The following is a 20,838-nucleotide window of genomic DNA, read 5'->3' as shown; positions in this document are numbered from 1 at the left end:
TGAATTTGGGTCTGTATCTGACAATCTTCTCCCCCTGCCCCTATTCTAGCTATAATTAAAACAGCTCTTCCCAACATGGACAGAGAAGCCAAAGAAGAATACTTTGTTGTCATCCAAGCAAAGGACATGGGAGGACATATGGGTGGACTCTCTGGAACTACAACAGTGACAATTACACTCACTGATGTTAATGACAATCCTCCTAAGTTTGCACAGAGTAAGTGTCATTATGTGTTTACATTCTCCTGTATAAGAAAGGAATATACCTCTTTTTTTCTTTTTTTCTTTTTAATCCAGATTTTTTTATCATCATATTGCCTGGGTTTGTGATGTAATTTAAAAATCTGTAGCTGCTACTGGAGAAAGATTAATAGTCCTCTGCCTGATTAAGAGCTCTAAGGAAGGAGGGAATTATGCCCATAACAGTGTACACAGCCCTCTGTCTTCCGTGTTATCTCTTGTACACAAAAGGGCTTGGGGAATTTTTTTTTTTTTTTTTATTTGGGTGGTTTTTGCTTTCAGTGCAGTTGTTTCTAAGTGCTAGTTTCAGTTGCTTTTGTATATGCTTCCATCTCTTGTAGACAAAGGACACCACCAGTAAAAGACATTTGAAACTGATTAAAAAAAAAAAAAAAAAAAAAAAAGGTTTGACTAATTAGGTAAAAATGAAGAAAACAAAGAAAAATAAGTTTTTACGTCTTTTACGTCTAGATAATTGTTGATCTTTAATTCCAAATCCATATTTACTACTGTAATTCCAATGGATGTCTTGCTGGGCTAGGTTAAAATGATTTGGCATCATGCTGAGATTCTCTACAAGCTTTGTAGTCTATATCAAAGATGAAGACAAAAAGAAAAGGGAAGAGCATAATGACTGGATCGATTTTGTTTGGAACAGGTGCAATCTAATATCCTATTAGAAACTTACTTTTTTATCCAGCTTGTTCTGGAAACACTTGTTTTAAGGTATTAAGAGCCTATATTAGGTTTGGAGAGAGTTCATATCTTGACTGTGTCATTTTTACTTTTTTAGTAGCATGTTTTTCTAACAAGGTACCTATGCACCAAATGTAAAATGATTTCTTTTACACAAAGGGCAAAATCCACTTTTGCCCTGTTCTGAAGACATAAAGAGAGAAATAGGTGTCTTAGTACTCAGCATGTGATAAATACTTCCTCATAGTCTAGAAAAAGCACATACAGATATATATATGTATACAAAGAATTATAAAAAAAATAAAAAAATAAGCAGAGGCAAAAGCTTATTCAGAAAAAAATATGCATTATATTACCTCTGCATAGTGTTTTTAACAGATAACTGCTCTATGCACAATAAAAGATATTCTTATTATAAAATATGAAATGCACGTATTTTTGACTTTGAGAACTCATGGCTTGCACTTGTACGGTAGTATTTTCCAACAGAGGATGACAAGTCCCTTAATAAAGTCCCTTAATAATGTGAATATCTATGGATGAGACTCCTGGCTGAACCATATCACCAGGACACAGAGGAACATTTCTTGCCTGCAGTGTACAGTAGCTCTAACTCTGTGACTACGCATCTACTTCTGCCAGCTTACCTGGCTTTTGTATTTGTATCAGCATTTTCTATGTCATAAAGTCTTTGCCAGCCAGTACAAAAAAAGCTGATCAGAAAATCAGCAACACAACTGGTACTAATTGGTACATTTGTTGGAGGTCTCAGCAGGAAGCACAGGAGTGAATGCATGTGGAGATGAAACTGTGCTTTCCCCGTGCAGCTTACTCATATCTGTTCTCCTGTAGTTTGGTTACAGTGACATGTTGACTGGCTAGGCTGAGGAAGACTGCATCACAAATCCCTGAAATATATTTTTAATGTGGAAAATGCAGATTAGTTTTCCTTCAACAAAGAGTGGGTTGCTGTCTTTGAAGCTGTTACAGCTAGTGGATTCCAGCACAGAATTCAAACTACCTTCTAGGAATAACCACCCTGTTAGAACTCTGACAATTATGCAATTTCGTTAGGAAAAAAATGCATGTACTATAGTTTTATGTTATGTATATATTGCATTTAATGAGGATGTGCCATAGTAAATATTTAAACTGGATTCTATTACAAATTCTGCCTTTTAAAACTGAGTATTCCGAGCATGCTGCCTAACATTGCAGATTAGTCATGACTCTAACCTTATACAAGAGCTGATCAAATCTGTAGCATTTTTTACACTGTTAAAGCACAGTTGGCATTTGCCTGGAAAGGAAAATAAGAAAGGATCAAACTTACAATAGAGCCTAACTGGAATGAAATAGAAATTCATAAGATGTAATACATGCTGCTTTCACAATAAATTGTAATGAACTCAGAAAGCACTGTGTTTTATCGGTTTATTGTTTCCAGGCAGGACAGAAATGTATATTTATGGTTAGATTTCAAAAAGTGTTAGCCTCCTGGGTTTTGAAAATGAAAAAGATGAACTTTCACTACTTCTGTGATCTCTTTAAGATCATTTTAGAGTCATTTTATAAGTCATTGAAGTTTTTGACCTGGCAGTTTACTGTAGATTATACTGAGAAGAACTGTGCATTGCTGTGAAAACCAAAGGGTTTCAAAGAAGCATAATGTGGATTTTTGGTCAGCTCTGAACTATAACATCTTGACAGAACAATTCATAACACTTGAGAGCAATTTATGTAAAAGAGTCACTTACATCATAATAACATTTTTACAGTATTTTCTAAACTACATTAATAAGTCTGAGAAAAAATATCAACCAGAAAATGCAATCAACTGCGTCTGGAGAGTCAAGCCACAAAATGTGGACAGCAGTCTAAATTACAAATCTGTAATTTAGTCTGTGCAGGCACTTTCTGTAGGATTGCTTTTCCTGCTTGTTGTTTGTGAGCTATTGGGAATATTCTTGAGGAATGTTGATGGTCCCAAATTGTCTCTAATAATTTAGCCTAGAAGCTTAAAAGAAAAAAAAAATCACTATAGGTATTCATGAATTCCTCTTGTTTTCCTTCATACTTTCAACTGTAGCTGTTGTAATTGGCCTACAAACAGTTTCAGCAAAAACACCAGGATATTTTGGCTTTAGAAAACTAAGCACTAGAAAAGCTGCACATTACACTAAAAACTACAAGTTGTCTTAAAACAACTGTGAAGAAAGAAAAGGACAAGTCCAGCACCATTTATCATATAATATTTATATTGTTTTTACCAGTTTCATCTCCTAACCTTGAGTTCCTTTTTGATTGTTTTAACTACTAAATATCACCACAGTTGGTTAAGTCACATACTAACCATAGCATCAAACATGGTAAATTACCAAGAGCCAAAAAAAGATAGGCATCCCATAAAGAACTATTGATGTAAAACATGCATGTCTTCTGTTTTCAAAGTGATGCTAAGCACTGTGAGGTGTAATAATAAAATGGGTATTTTTCTCTTTCTTTTAGTAAACCGCTTACCTAAAATATTAGAATTTCACAACAGATTTTTGAAACATTTTAGGTCACATGGTTTGAAGCAAGTATTACAAAAAATAAAAATGCTGAGGATTTGAATAGCACTTTGTACTAGGATTTAATCTATACCTATAAACAAATAGGAGACACAGTAATGAATACAGTGGAAAAATATCGCTTCCTTTACAACTTAAAGTTCGTGAGTTTCCTTGAGTGTTTATGGAGGAGTTTCTTATTGCAAAAGGGCTTAAAAGAACAAAACCAGTTCAAATAAAAAGATAAGAGACAAAAAAAAGTAGCAAAGATCTGAAGTTTTAAATGGCACCTTTTCCATATTAGGTGAGTTTTCTGCAGAGCAAAAACTAAGGTTTTGTGGTTGAATTCCATCAAAAATATAGTTACAAGTCTGTAAATAAAAAGGTAAGTTCAGCAGTATCTGCAGTTCAGCAGTATCTGCAGTAGACATCATATGACATATTTACAGTGTTGAAAGTAGCTTAATACTTATGTTCAGCAGCAGTGAGAATCTGTGCAAGCAGGAGGCAGGGTACTATTACAATGAAAGGAACGTTCATGTGCAGTAAACTGAACGTTAATATGTAAGGAACATGTTTTGCTGCTTTCAGTAAGTAACCCGTGTAAATGTTATTTGTATCAGTTGCACATCTCAAGTTTGCTTTGGGGTAGTATAAACAAATGAAGAGCACACAAGAGATACTGGAATCAGGTGTAATATTTGGTCTTTTCCTCTTATTCTTAAGGTATGTATCACTTCTCAGTAATGGAGGATGTTGCTCTTGGGGAACCTATAGGAAGAGTGAAAGCAAATGACCTGGATATTGGAGAAAATGCTAAGTCATCCTATGATATTATTGAAGGAGATGGAATGGATATTTTTGAAATCACTACAGATGCCCAAACTCAGGATGGCATTATTAGAGTGAGAAAGGTAAACTCTATCTCTTAAAAAAATGTTTATTGCACATACAGCTACCCAGCCGGACTGTCCTCTGTGAGAACATGCTGGATTTTCAAGGATTCTTTTATCTGCAGATGAGGTGTTAAGCCAGTGAATTGATAAATGTAGGGGTGTATAAGCCACATCCCTCAGAAGCACCATTTAGGTGACAACTGTGGAGACCTCCATGGCAGTATTTTCTGTTCTGGACACATATTAATCTTGTCTGGTCTTCCTGAGTCCAGCCACTGCTTCACGTGCTCAAATGATACAGATTTTGCTTCCTTGGCTCCAAAAGGGAAGAGTAGATCAGAATTTCCTTTGTTGATGATGTACACTTTCAAAAAATCTCATTTGAGTACTTTTCTCTATGATTTCATTTGTTGTATAGTTGGGCAGATACCGTTCAGAGAAAAAGTATCATAGCTTATTATTTAAATTACCTGATGTGTAAGAGGCTAAATCTTCCAACTTTTCTCTTGAACTCTCTTTGCTCAATGAATAATGATTTCAGTGAACCTTATCAAGGACATCAGTACTGTTTAACATGAAAAATGCCGAATTTGGGCTGTAGAGAAGGCTACGACTCTGTTACCTTTTCTATGCTTACACAATCTTGATGTATGCAAGATAAGGTATTTATGAATACACAACAGAAGGAACACACAATTATATACAGAAATGTGGAGAAAGACAGCATATCTAGAACACAGTTTAGCTATTCAAGTCAATGAAACAGTAATTACAGGCTTCATTTTCATTATTTTGGGGGAAGGAAAAGAGAACAGATTCCCCTGCTGTGTTCCAAAGAAGGATATGAATATAACTCATAACACTGGCATGGAGGGTTTTAAATATGTAGCACAGAGCACTCTAAATGATTCAGTGTTTTTTTTTTTTTTTTAAAAAAAAAAGGCGTGGCTTTCAATGAAAAAAAGTACCTGAGTACCTGAGTGTAATTAATATTCAACTTGTACCTGTGATTAAAGAGGTCAGACAGAATGATGGCTGTTGGAAGTTTTTATTTTCTGTTTCTCAGTGAGGAGGACAGAACTCTAGAAGTATAATAGTGTAATAAAATTATGTATATTTATCTAAAATTAGATCTGTTATCCTAAAGAGAAAATTATGATATACATCCTTGATCTTCCTTATTGTTATTTATTGTATGCTGTGGCCTCCTTTGTACACTAAGGCAATTAGCCTTTTGCCCCAGTTCCCTTGGCTTTATTTCATAACTAAGACTGTAACATAATGTTGTTTCATATATTCATTTTGACAGCAATAATCATTTTGTTTCTACTACAGTAGATGATGTATGTAGGGTACTGTTCACCAGTAGATTTTCTCCAGCATAAATGCATGAGTTTTAGACAATGCAGAGTAAATTTTCAATATGATAGTCTGATTAAGAATGACTATATGTATTGGGGTACTGTCATTTCTGTAAAGCACATGAAAAGCAGTTGAAAAAAATGATACAGTAGCTATGATTAGCAAATTGTGAATATGCTGATTTATAAATCACCATTCGTAATTACAAAAGCTTGCAAATTTAAGAGCTGGTAAAGAAGCAAGGTTTTCTCATGTTTACTAGAATTTGTGAGAAAGAGCAAATCCCACTAGAGCTTGCTTCATACCTGAAGAAAAAATCAACAAAATTCAAAAGTATACATACTGAAGGCTTTGACAGACTTCCTAAAAGAGTTTTGTAATTCCTATTTGTGTTCTTGCTAGTATTTGCATTGCAGATTCAGACAGATTCTGTGTCCTTTGCTTTCTATCCCTGGGACATTGTAATGCAAATCTTAATATCTTTCCACTGCTTGGCAATTTGCATCTTTGAAACTTGAATCATTGTGAGACACAAGAGAATTATATAGTGAATATACTGATGTGCTTCATGACACAAAGTTGAATCTCCTATAATGAAAAATTCTGATATTCAGAAGTGTCACAGATTTGGTTTTTATTTGGTATTTCATTTCTTTAAATCCACTGTGTTTTCATCTTTTATGTTTTAATATGAAGCTGTAAAATAGTAAAAACAATGGTGACACGGAAGGTATATTGCAAGAATAAAGTAATCGGTTTCGTGTTTCTCTCTCTGAAAAAAAAATAAGGTACAGAAATAGGAATTGCTACAATTGTCAGAAATTCCTGAGAGATGTCTACCTCATTTAGCCCTATAAACAGAAATGCAGAGTTATCTGAAGTGCAATAATATTGAAGTATTTTCTTATATGATTAGCTCTAAATTTTTCCACCTAACGCCTCTCCTGTCCAACAAATAATAATTGCTAGTTCTTTGAATTTCTCACATAGTTCTGGAAATAATAAAATATTTGTTCCTTGTGGAGATAATATTTTTTTTTTCTTTTTTTCTTCTTATCTACAGCTAACAAAGCACTGATTAAGAATATTATTAGTATGCAAGTCATGTCATCACAGGCAAATTTGCAGTATTTATCTGATATGTAATTGTAGTAGTATTATTCATGAGAGAGAATATTGTGGTAATTTTTTTCTGAAAAACAAGAAAACAAAGAGTATTTTTTTCTCTTGGTTAATGAACAAATATCAATATATGCCTAGAAAATTTCCAGGTTGAATTTTTGCGAGTGGGAAGGGGATGTATTAAAACTCACTGAATGTGATTAAATACACATGACTTTCATCCATCAGCATTATATTAATTTGCTCTTTCTCTTTGGCCATTAGTAAAAAGACATTTATCTTTGTCATTCTGAACAGCCACTGGACTTTGAGACCAAAAAATCCTATACTCTGAAGGTAGAAGCAGCCAACATTCATATTGATCCTCGCTTCATCAGTGGAGGACCATTCAAGGATACAGCAACAGTAAAAATTGTAGTAGAGGATGCTGATGAGCCACCAGTCTTTTCATCACCTACTTACCTACTGGAAGTGCATGAAAATGCTGCTATTAACTCTGTGATTGGTCAGGTGACTGCCCATGACCCCGATGTGTCTTCCAGTCCTATAAGGTAGTGCTACTCTAAAGTTCTCATAGGAAAACACTGCTGGTAGTATGCTATGTTTTCCCATACATTGTATGTATGTTCTCTCTCTGTTTTATTTCTATAAAATACTGGCATAGGATTTCTTTGTTTTATGAGGTGTTATACTTATCAGTTCAGGTAATTTCCAAAATCACATAAATATTCCTTGCTACATGAATAATCTTATAAAGCAGTAAGTGTGCAATGAAAATAAGAAATAGGGGGGTATAAGGTCCAGTGGGGTTGGCTCATCAGTGTATATCTCTGCATTTACTTTAAATATTCCACTAGTTTCTCTACTAACAATATACTGAATTTGTTCCATGTAGTTGTAAGATTGTAAAACCATATTTAGTATTCCTTTGGCGAGACATATTCCTGGTTTAATCATAGGAAGTCTGAAACGATTATGCCCATATGATTTTTACATCTTCAATTTGCGATATTTTCCCTTTTTGATCTAACTTGAGCAAAATCTCTTATTTCCGTTTCATCAGATCAGTGTACTTTCTATCTCATTTCATGAGATCACATTTTTCCCTCCCCTTTAGTTAAACAGTGACACGACTGTTTTCAAACCAAATTTTACTATATATAGTACTGCCTGCTAAAAGCATTCTAAAATGAAACACCAAAATGTCAACTTAATAGTAAAAGTATGTTTGGAGAGTTTATTTAATAATCATCACTGTACACTGCTGCCATAGAGAATATAAACTACACAAAGAGTTGTCAGTGTTGTGAAGATGATGCTTATGTACATTTTCTAATCATTATCTTTGTTGCAGAGCCAAACTTTAAACCTTTATTTAGGGGGCCTACATGCTGCATAGCATATTTTAGTATTTTCAGAATTAGACATTCCGAATATATTAGAACTTGTGCATGCAGATGGAGTATCTTGCCTGGAATCATCCTTTCAAACCTAGTAAAATTTAGCATTGACTATCAAATCTTGCTACATAAAATTAGTAATTGAATGATATACTTGCTACTGCAGTACACAGCCCAGTAACACATGCTTACTCTGTTTTCATACCAGAGAAGCTCTCAGGACAATCAAGGATGGTCATCAGGTCAGAAAAATGGAAAATTAATAAGAGTAGTTACCCAGATTAAAATAGTGTTGAGTAAACAGGAAAAGGTATAACACAGAATGCACACAGTTTGATCTATCACAATTTAAGCAGTGGCTCCATCCCCAGTTTTATTACTGCTGACACTGATGTGCCACTAAAAACTGGGTCTTTTGAAAGGTGTGTGAAACCAGATGTGGTGGCAGCAAGTTGGCTTTCTTCAAATACTTCAGTTTGATACTCATCATTTCTTTTCAATCAAGCCTTAGTTCTTTGCCTCTTCCACATTCTGTTCTGCATTTGGCTTTGTCCTATGCCCCTTTGCTCCCTGAACGTGTCCTCTTTGTTCCTATCTCCATCTAGCTTCAACTCTGCTTCAGTTTTACCTTGACTGTTTTGCCACTCTTGCTCTGTTTCCTTGGTCTTCTCTAATCCTGCCTCAAACTCTGAGTAGTTTAGCTCAGCTACAGGCATTTTTATACCCTGAAATTGAGCCCTTTTATTCTCATCAAGACCAAAAAATTGAGATGTGTAAAATCTTTACCACATCTCCATTTTTTTCATCATTTTAAAGATCAAAGTATTTTCAAACTTTTGAAAGGAAAAGGATTTCATATGTGTAAACAGAATTAGAACATAATTATTTTATCACATCATACAGAAACAATTGATATGCATGAAAGAGAATGGGCAAAAATTAATTACATTGAACCAAAAACATCTTCGTAATTAGTATGATTTATATCTTATTTTAAAATATATATAGTAATTTAAAATTTTATCTTGTAATTTTTCCGTGGCATTGGCATGATAGATAATTAAGGAATACACACAATTATCTATGCAACTTCCTTTTTTCTTCTTCTTTGTTCATCTGATTAATCTGGATATATTTGGGATTGTTCTGGAAAGACCAAATCCGGTTTTTGCATGAAAAATATTTCAAGGCAAAAAGAGAATTTTTAAGTTATTAATTTTACTATTATAGAAGCAAAAATATTCATCAGAGGTAAGTAGCGAGCAGAAATATAGCTACTTTCTGGTTCTGGAAAAAAAAGGAACATAGATTATGGAAAAAAAATGGAAACATTTTTTTTGGATTAGAATGTTTCATTTGATTGTATGTTTCAATTGTTTATTCTGTTAGTATATCAGGAATATGATGTAATTTCTCTGTATCCATCTACTTTTTATGATACACTTTCTAAAATATCAAAAACAAGTTAGAGTTTTTGTAAAACAGAATTAAAATATTCTGTTCTAAAAACAAAGGAGTGTTTGAATACTCCCTTGTCATTTTTAACGTGTTTTCCTTAAAATAGAATTTTTGGAACCAAAAAACACTTACATTTCAAGGAAAGTATATTTTTCAGTATGTATCTGTTCTGTTAATATTTTGGTTGGACAGAGCTTTTGTATACATTTGTTATAAAAATCCTAGCAACACAAATCACCTTAGAGAATCACCTTATGTGCTACCTATACTGCATCTGCTTCACATTAGTTTTATACACAGTCTCAGTATACTCAGAGTATTGAAGTTTAATAAATGAAGTAAAACATGGTTGTCTCTGAATATGGAATTATTAGTCTGATAATTGACTCACAAGAAAACAAACAAACAAACAAACAAAAACAGTAAAGAGCTTAGAAAAATTATAGGAAACAGACTGGAAAGAAACTCTTCTCCAATGCTTCTTTTTTTTAAAAATGTTTAACCTCATCCAGTACAACTGTGCTTTTTTTTTGTTACACTTGCTTAGAAGGGATGAAACATATCATCTGATCTCTTCCTCACTTTATCTGAAGGGCATAAAGCCCTTCGTAGATGAGTGAGTGGGTCTATAGGTGGTTTACCAGTCTGGTTCTCAATAAGCCCATCACAAGGAAATACCCCTGTAGGGTTATTATGCAATGCTGTGTTGAATGAAGGGTTGTGACTCTGGTTATTGGTCTGAAATCAGTCAAAAATCTTTGAAATTTAGGCATTTTTAGATGGATGGGACTAAAGGATGCATATGTTGCATGATACCTTTCATATTTTTGACGTTTAACCATAATAGTGGAAGAGCATCTTTGAATGACTAAGTGATAATGCAGTGTTTAGTTGAGTTATGATTTCATTATCCTTTTTTTCCAGTGAATGTGAACCATCTTTTCATTTCAGCTCTTAGGTTAGTCCAAATATATCATGTCTTTCATAACCCAGTGCTATTTTCATAAGCAGCAATATTTTTATTTTCTCTTTCTTTGCTATTCTGCTGTGCGTATTCTTTAATATACAAACTTTTAAACCTGATTGTGAAAAAGATTTACAGATTCTGTTAATAATTGTAGACATGGTTAGCTCACATTTTACCACATCTAGACCACATGCATCTTTCTCAATAATGGAATTAACCAGAGGATTCAGCTGAGCTATTTGTAAAACTTTGCTGTAGTTTAGTAAGGGTGGTACATCCTGGCTTATTGTATAATAAGGCTTGAAAGATCATTATCTGTTAGCATACAAGTCTAGTGATTCCAGTAGTATTTATTTCATGTTTCTCTTGTTATTTTATAACCATGGTCTTTTTATCTGCAATAAATTATCTTGGATAAAGCTTGATCCAAGTGCATAGCAAAAAGCATGAGTAATAATCTTTCTTCCTATACTGTCTCTGCCCTCCTATAAATCATTGCCTTTCAGTGTCTTTCTCTATGGAGAGATAAGCTTCACTGTGGCAGGTTTTCCCCATTCATATTGGAAGAGATTTCATCTTTGGCAGTAGTGGATCATTTTCTTAATTCACAGCAGGCCTTAAAAATCTAGATACGTTATTTTCTGCCTCCCTAATGGTGCAGCTGTTTATCAGTCACTAAGTAGCTTGTCCTGTCTGCCTGGCATTAATAAACAATGGTGATTTACCACTGATGGGGTATCAGTCTTGCGATTCAAATCTCAGCAGGTGCAGCAAAAAAGGGTTTCAGCTCTTATTTAGATTGGTTCAAATAAAGAATAGATCAAATTAAGTCATAACAGCAGTATCAGTAGTGTGGGAGAAAGACTATGAATCACTTTAAATCTTCTGTTAAACCACTATGGGATTGTTCCTATAATTGCCATAGCAGACCTATAAACTAACCAAAACCTCCCAATAACCTGCACTGGTTTTATGGCAATTTTAACAGATATTATTTCCCAAGATATTCTTTTCTCATTTTTAGAGAAATGTATGTTTCATGTTTAGCTTATGGATCTGACAATGCATTCCCATTAAAAAGAGTTATAATACCATTATCATGAAAAGGAAACTGCAAGCGTACTATTAATATTCCCAGGTTTATGACTTGGCAAATTTCGTTTTTTATTTTGTACCAAATATTTATCAAATTAAAATCAGGAGAGGGTTTTACCTCTTTGTAGTCCTGTAAACCTGTGAAACTTTCATTAAAACTGTTTCATTTTGAGTGCTGTTTTTGCATTGTGAATAAATACTGTTGGGATGAGATGAAATGCAATATAATAAACTCACAGATATTTAAAAAAGCATTGATCCTTAGAGGAAAAAATGCATCTTACCCACAATGAAGTTTATGTCAAGTCCAAGTCGACTAAATAGCATATAAGCATTTCATATTTTTTTTTCTTTGTGGACTGTCAGAATTCATAAAAGTTTTGTACTCTGATAGTCACTTCTGCATAAACTTCAAGAATTAAAAGATTGGCTTTAAGTAATGAGATCTTAAAAATGAGTTACTTTGATTGTTTTCTATTGTTTTGTTTTGTTTTGTTTTTTATTGATTGCAATTTTAAATCTCTAAGTTTAAACCTGTAAGTCTGTAAGATATTTTTTATCAACTTCACTAGTACCAGAAGTTTACTTCTGATACTTAAATGGGAACTAAGGAGACATTAAAGTAAGGTTAAAATACATTTTCAAGTATGATTGCCTAAAGTTAGGCACCTACATCTTTATTCCTCCATATAAGTGACCTGATTTCAGAAATGCTGAGGGTAGTACAGTTCATATTAAACCATTGAGAAGTGATATGTGGAGTTCACTAGAAAATCAGTTTACTTGAATGTCCAAATATAGATGTGCATGCCTAACTTTAGGCATTGAATATACTTGAAATTTGATTTCATATTTTTGTATCGTACCTTTTAATGAAACTACTAATTTTTAAAGTGAGTAAAACTAGTTCTTCTGAGAGTTTAAAAATAGAAAAATGTCTAGCAAATCACATTTTCCTTGTTTAACAGGGGGATTCATTTGTAAGTCTATTATTTGTTAAGTTCCTTACCAGTGTGTCTATGCTAGTCTTGATCTTTGGTAATAACATTACCAAATGTTTGTTAACGTTTGCACTAACTTTGTTGTAACTTTGAGCTAATTTTTGAAAATCAATTGTATCTTACTGAATCCATTGCACAAGCGCCCTAATTGCAACATTATCTTTTATTCTAAATATGAACTCATTATTTGACATTGAAATAAAAAAGGTGAAAGCTACAATCCTAAACTTTGACATCAGAACCTAATGCTACACATGCATTGAAAGCAAAGGTGTTTTGTTGGAATGAGTTTGAATTATTCGGAAGTTTTTATTGTGGCATATAGAGGAACTTCAGAATCAGATATTTATTTTTTTTAAATTTGCTTATGGTAACATAAAACAGTGGCATAAATGATTTTCAGATAACTGTGCCATTGACATTGTAGCAAAATATGTTCTCACTCTTTTATCGCTGAGTTTAGCGGTGTGTGTGAAAAAAGTAGAAGTGTAATGAGAAACTGGCAGTCTGAGTCACTATTCTGGCCACTACATAATGTAATCCAGTCTGACACTGTATCCTAACTCACCCTATTATGCCTAGATATAATGCAGAACAGATGCAAAATTGTCAGTGCGTGCTGTTAGGTTCTGTAATACATAGACACAAAGGCTTAAAAGGCTTTTATATAAAGCCACAGTTAGGATTCACTAAAAACCCTTGAAGTCAATTTTTATTGAACTATATCAATAGTTCAGTGATAAACTCTTTCATTTTGTACCTTTTCCTATCGCAAAATTGGAAAGCTTAATTTTGTGATTTAGTTTCCTTTTACAAATAATACATTAATAAAATAACTCTGAAAATGGGCAAACATAAAAGCTTTCCTGGAGATCTTGTCCTGAGCTTTAAATCATCATCCTGCTTAATGCACTGTTGGAGCAATCTATGGCAGCTCTTTCCTCTCAAGCTGGCTCTGTTTCGGCTGCATAATTTACCTGGAAATTCACATTTGCAAACTCTGACTACTTGTCGGATAGAACTTGTTTTGTTAAAAATCAGTGATGTCAGTCTGTAAAACAATTGCTCCTTCAGTGTTTGAAGTGTTCTACAGGTAAACGGTGATTCACTGCCTTCTGCCCGTGGAGATTCTTGAACCGTAACCAAATAATATGCATGGTGAATAGTCCATGCTTTATTAATCTGAAATTTGTTAGTAAAATAACATCATTCAGCCTTTTTTAAAAATAACCATGAAGCCCACCGTTTTTGTGTGCTTAATACATTACTCTTGAAATTATCAACAGTTACTGTGAAATACCATAGAAACTGTCTAATAAATGTGATGGATTGTATAATTAACTGTTGATCAGCACCGTTTGTCAAAGATGTTACCTAGTGAACCTGAGGGCATTTTATGACCTTCATACTGGGTATACAGCTAACTACTCCTTGGGCAATAATAAATATTATTTTTTTTAGTCTCAGTTTGTCATTTTGTCTTATACAATTGAGCTTCTCAATCCATTTTGCTATAAAACTGCAGCTCTCAGAGGGCTCCATAAATTGTCTTGTGATTGTATGGACTACACCAACTTCATTAAGTAGATTACAGGGATGTCTATTTTGTAGGTTTTCCATTGATCGCCATACTGACCTTGAGAGACAGTTCAACATTAATGCAGAAGATGGGAAAATAACTTTGGCAACACCACTGGACAGAGAAACAAATATGTGGCACAACATAACTATTGTAGCTACTGAAACTAGTAAGTATTTGTGACTTTTTTGTGATTTTGTGATTTTCTGTTGGCTTTCTAATTAGTTTTATCAGTGCATGCAGTGGAAACTGTATATAAGTAAAACACTGGATTTTTAAAGCATACATTTTTTGAAAGAAAACTTAATTTCTGATAAGGTTCCATTTCTTTTGGTTTTCAAAAATGTACTTGTTTCCGTGAATAAAGTAATATAGAGTTTGAAGGGATATACAAGGACATTTATAGAGGGTATATAGGGTAAATATAGGGTAAATATAGAAAAACAGGTATGTAGTGAGTTATAATAAGGCAGAAGAAATAAAACTTTGCTACAGTTGAAGTAAGTTGTAGAGTCAATGCAAAAGTTCTTAATTCTGAGAAATATTTTGTATCGGTACCTTAAATGATTAAGCACATGGGTATGTTGCATTAAAGTAGCCCTATTTGATATTTGATTTTTGAAAGAATATATATACGTATATTTTTGTTGGGTATTAATGATTGGGAATGGGAATATTTGTGAAGAATATCCAAAGGGTGCACTGGAACATGTTGCCCAGAGAAGCTGTGGATGCTTTGGGCAATCTGGGCTGGTCAGAGGCGTCCCTGCCCTCGGCGGGGGTTGGAACAAGCTGGTCTTTAAGGTCCCTTCCAACCCAGAGCATTCTGTGATTCTGTGATTCATGTGAATAAATTTACTCATATGCAGCCATAACCAAAACCACATATTACTCTGATCTACAAAATTATTGTGACTGATCAGTACACCTAAGTCACTGGCAGTCAGGAGCTTCACCCTGTCTGGGGAATAGGGGTTCTAGATTTTAGTCAAGAAGAACTCTTGATTAATTTGGAATTGTGATTAAGTGCTGGTGGCAGGATCTGATAAGACATTATTAATATTAGCATTATATTTTAGACTATAAATTTGACTATGTCAACATGTTGAAGCAAAAAAAAAAAAAAACACAAAACAAAACAAAAACAGATACAGGAAGTAGGACAGTCATCCCTTGTCTTCATAACTCGGACATAAACTAAGAAAATGTTTCTGCTAAAGTTTCTATTCTGTGATCAATATGTATGCATAATTCCTGCAAGTGCATGCACACTTGACACATTGTCATAAGAAAGTTTGTCTTCAGAGCTTGATGAACTACGCTACTAATTCTTGCATGTAGAAAACACAATGATATTAATGCTTGCTTCTCCCCCCGAGTATCTTTTTTTTTTTTTTAAGTATATAGTGTTATGATAACTTTTAGTGCTCAGCTTCATAATATTGTACCTATGAATAAATGAATGAATGGGAGAATAAAAGGTGCTTACTTGGACCATTTTTGTTGTCCAATACTTTTCTCTGGTACTTGCTTTTAAAAACGAACGTGTTAGGAATATGAGAGGGATAACTGACATGCATGCATAAATGACAAAGGCATGTCTGAGTAAAAATAAGCTCTCAACTTATAACTCCTTTAAACTCTATTCATGCAATCTGCCTTAATAATTTGTGTATTTCATTGCCAACAGTGCAATTGTGCCAACAGTGTTCTGTTAATTGCTATTAAATCTTGTGGGCAAACACTACTTTGATAAATTAGCAAGAATACTTTCTGCTGGCAGGAAAGCCAAGCCAACACAGTAAATCAAATTGCATAAAGAAAGAAAGCAAGCTCCAGTTTCACAGAACATTTTTTTGCCAGGTTAATATCAAGCCACTTAATAATTCTGCTGTTTTTAAAGGAGAAAGAAATAAAAATCTCCATACCAATTTTCTCAAAACATGAGAAATCTCAATTCATGAGATCTACAACTAGCATCAAAATAATTATTAGTTTGTTATTCAAAGCTTTTCAGACACTGAAATAAAAAGGTATAAAGTAATTTTACATTTTATTTCCTCCAAAAAGTCTAAAATGGAAAACAAGAAAAAGAATAATTTTTCAAGAATCTTCTCCAATTCACTTTTTTGATGTGTATCGTGTGATTGTATGTTTGTATTGGAGCAAATTTAACAGTATTACACATTTCTAAGTCACATCAGAATTAAGTGTGCCTCTTCCTTCTTCAGATTTCAAAAATGCAATTATTACTTAAGAATTTTATAATTAGTTGCCTTCTCATAAAACTTCATGGGAGCCTCAGCACCTATCACTGTTGTAAAATAGCCTCTGTTCAGACTGGCTACAAAAATAATAATATCAATCTCGTTCTAAGCATTTGAGTTCCTGCTGATGGCTGGGTTGGTGGTTTGTTTTTGTTGTTTGTTTGTATTTGTTTGTTTGTTTGTTTTAGCATTCCTAATAAGATTATTTGACAAGAGCTGAATTTCATAGACTACTATATCTGCTTATTTAAAGATAAATTATTTTTAAATTCTGCTTTCACTGACAGTAATATTAATATAGTGCTGGTTTCTCCCATAAAAATAAGGATGTCAGCATCATTCAAGCAGGAACATTTTCTCTATCTACCTTAGCTGCTTTCCATTTCAGTTCTGGGCTCACCTCTATTTATATAGGCAATGATCAGTCCATTTCATTGCTGAAACAGTTGCTTTCCAATCATAAGTCATGATATTTTTTTCTTCATGATTCCCAGCCTGGTGGATCTTAAATATATCCTAATTTATCAACACTTTCATAGATAAACACCAAGTTTTTCCAAAACATAAATCACTTTTTCAGAACTTTGTGCCGGTACATTACCTGCACTTAAATTTGTGTTTTAAGCACAAGTCCTTTTTGGAAGTTTTTGCTGCCACCATGAATAACATATTCATTTGTATCATCCCTCAGTTGTCTCGGGTGGGGAACTTCCAGGACAGGATTGGTCTGAGTGAATTGAGTATAACTTCCGTGTTTTCATCTGGCTTGAGGATGAAGTGATTTAGATTCAGACTGGCTGATCTTTAAGAAAGCAATCTGCTTTGCAGGTGGATAATTTTAAGCATGTTACTTATTTTTAATCTTTCTGAGTGACCTAAAATGTAATCTAACCTTCCACATCAAGAAAAAAACAGGACTTTTTTCTTTAAGTACTTAACAGGCAAAAGAGCAGTTTGGCTTATTTTTTTTTCTGTAGGAAGGACATTTCCTTTCCATACTTATAGGCAAGTGTCTTTTCTAGTTCTAATTCAGAATACATTAATTCTATTGGTGCCACAATCATACTCTGAGACCTGTGCAACGTGATACATTTTGGAGCGTGGCATTTTCCTGCTTTTACTTTCCCATCACTGGTTGACTCCTTCTAATCTCTGTGAAGCAGTTCATAGTTGTTGCTTTCATTGTATGCACAGTTACATACCTACACCCTTTCTGGTGTATTAATATATACATTCTTCATTACATATTTTAATTAATAGTTACTTCTTTTTAGTTCAAATTTTCCCTTCTCTACTCATGTAATGACTTCATTATATTGATGAATTATATCACAAGGATTTGTAAGAAAAGAGAAAATTATAAAGAACTTTGACCTCATTGAAAGATTGCTCTGAAATACAGGCTTAGAATTCAAAGAAAAAAATAATAGTGTATTAATGTTTATTGCAAGAGGCATACTGAAAATTATTAAAACTTTGAATTGATTCTTAAATTTTCTTTCTACTTTGCCATGAATCCAAGTTTACTCTACTGAATGAGTCTGGAGCCTGAACTTCTAGGTGATTACAATATAGAGTTTCATTGGCAAAGTGACCTTTCTCTCGTGGTGTACCTTTTGGTCTGTGGATATGAAAGGTGAACTTTTTCTGTCACTCACTGGACTTTAAATAGTGGATTAATGAGATTTCTCTTTTGTGTTGTTGTATGTTTAAGACTTATATGCCTGAAGGCTAAGGAGCTTAAAGTTGTATGCCAAGGTTGGGAGGGCTTTTTTCAGCTAGATGCATGAGAGAATGGGGAGTGGATATAGCCTTGCTTTGTAAGTCAGGGCTGATTATGCTGCTCATATGTTTGGGCTCTCTGGAGCTAAGCCCTGAACAGGAAAGGAATCTGGGGACATATGCAAGTATTCTCTGAGAACCTGAATTGCTGTGCAGTAAGAATGAATGATTAACTTACAGGCATTTCTTTTGATGCCTTTTCCCCCCCCCCCCCCCCAATATGTACAAAGGCTCGTCACATTTTTGTTTCTTTGGTACTTTTCGAAATGGAATTTTCTGACATTCAGTAAAATCCAGTAAAGTCAGGATCCTTAAAGTCATATGTAAACCCATTCATCTGAACACACACATACATTTTTTTTAGTTTGTATATGGTACAATTATAGCTATAACTACTGTTCACATTGACATGCTTGTGTTGCTTGCATTAACTGGTTAGCAATTTTACTGGGCAGTGAAGCAGAGCAGAGTTCAGGCTGAGCTAACCTCCTCAGTATTCTCTCAGTTTCTTGTACAGGTTTTGTAGTACTTATCGAGTTATGTGTTGTCAATGCTATTCAGCTACTAAAAGAAAATCAAATAGCCATGATTTATTTATTATAACATTTTTGCTACATTTTCCACAGATTCTGAATAGAGTTCATTCTGATCATTCAAGCTATCTGATTGTCACACATGTACAAGGTATATAGTAATTATGCTCTGTCTTCTTTATACCTCCAGATCCATGGATTCCCATTTCTATATTCTAATGTCTGTAAGAGCCACATTGCAGATATTTCCTCAGCATCCTTACTGTATGTCTGATTAATACTAAGGAAGTTCCCTATACCTCAGTCGTTGCTTTTTAATTGATATAACAAGAGCAGCAATAAATGGAGAAAAAATATCATTTGAAATCAAAGTAGAGACTTATCCCTGAGAAGCTAACTTAAGCAAGAAAGAAGTGTGTTAGCAACATAACTGCATAATATTCCTCCAATTTAAATATGAATATCCTGATATTTTCATTCTCATTCCACATAAACTGTATCTGAGATCTGTTTGAGACACAGAATTTCAGTTCTTTAAAAAAGAAAGAAAGAAAAGAAAAGTATACATCCATTATTAATAATGCTTATTTGGTATTCTCTTTAAAAAGTGAAGTAATCCTTTTCTCAGGAATATGTGTATTACATAGTGGAAATTCATTTAATAATATCACATATCTCAACAAGAAAAAATAAATATATTCCAATTTGCAATCAAGATTTGCAAATGAGATTTGTGAAGAACACACCAACAAATAACAGAAACCATGGCTCACAAACTTTAAAGACAAATAAATGATTATCCCTTTAAAGTTCTCAAGATCTCCTGAAATAACAGTGAGTGGGCTACTCAAGATTTGTGTTTTCTTTCTAGCCTTTTTATGACTATGAGCAGCACTGGACTCCAGCCTTTTCAGATATGCTAGGAAATAGAGAGATGAAACGTGCATCCATTTGCTCTGTTTCATCATGTTACTCGAAGGCTCTTCCAAAACTTCTCTTTTTTCACACTCTATCACATGCACAGACATGCAACAAGTCAGCAGGGGAATTACAAATCCATGCAGGTTGGCATGGGAGAGGATGTTTGTTAGCCCAAAACAATGCTTTTAGCCATGTTTTGTATTTCTGAGTGAGGTTTTTTTAATGGAATTTCTCTTTCCCATGTTCTCCGGGCAGTGTAGTCATGGAGCTATTATTTTGACTTTGAGTGACTGCTTTTATCAAGTGACCCCTGATATTCGGCTATACTTGCCAGACAAAAAGCATACCAGTGGGGTAATTAGCCCTCACCTTCCTCCACCACAGTGTTTGGCAAAGTACCAGAACTGCCACAACTAGTGGAAATTCTCGTGAATTATTAGTCAAAACAGAAGATGAAAAGATAGACAAGATCTTGAAATGGAAATGGTAATTTGACCACAATAAATATTTTCCAGGCATAGAGCAAAATAATCTCAAGGACAAACCTGTGGGCTCTATCTGACAAAGGTAATTACCAGTACCAACTGCATTCTTTAGAAATGAAGAAGTATGAGGCAATTTTATCACCTAATAGGAAAGGGCATAAAGCCAGGAAGACTTTTTATGGTTTACCAAGAATATAAATACAATAATTGAATCATCACCCAACACATGCTTTACTAAAATTTATCTATATTGTATATTACTTTAAAAAAAAAAATACAAGGACATTAATTAAAAAGGAAAAGAGACGTAATTACTCTTCAGAATAAGCCTTCAGCTACAATGTACATTTTAATGTCATGAATACCTTCACTCATGCTTTAATTTATTTAATGTTATTTAGCCTTTTATTGTAAAAATGACTATAGGCACTATTAACAATAATTCTAACATTTTAGGGAGTTACTTGGGTGCATCATATAAT

At 33.8% G+C, this 20,838-nt stretch overlaps 1 protein-coding gene across 4 annotated transcripts in view; it reads left to right on the top strand.

Annotated features, from left to right (window-relative positions):
* CDH8 (cadherin 8) overlaps positions 1 to 20,838 on the top strand; it is a 204,712-nt gene that overhangs the window by 136,732 nt on the left and 47,142 nt on the right. For all 4 annotated transcript variants that reach the window (XM_013098274.5, XM_005018256.6, XM_038185527.2 and 1 more), the window contains 4 exons: positions 50 to 217; positions 4,215 to 4,402; positions 7,166 to 7,419; positions 14,401 to 14,537. In XM_013098274.5, coding sequence (XP_012953728.1) covers positions 50 to 217; positions 4,215 to 4,402; positions 7,166 to 7,419; positions 14,401 to 14,537 — 747 coding nt within the window. The remainder of the gene's footprint in view (positions 1 to 49; positions 218 to 4,214; positions 4,403 to 7,165; positions 7,420 to 14,400; positions 14,538 to 20,838) is intronic.

This window comes from Anas platyrhynchos, chromosome 12 (genome assembly GCF_047663525.1).
Source record: "Anas platyrhynchos isolate ZD024472 breed Pekin duck chromosome 12, IASCAAS_PekinDuck_T2T, whole genome shotgun sequence".
In the NCBI taxonomy this organism is placed as follows: Eukaryota; Metazoa; Chordata; class Aves; order Anseriformes; family Anatidae; genus Anas; species Anas platyrhynchos.
The sequence above is the reverse complement of the archived record's forward strand: the minus strand, read 5'-3'. Positions and strand labels throughout refer to the sequence as shown.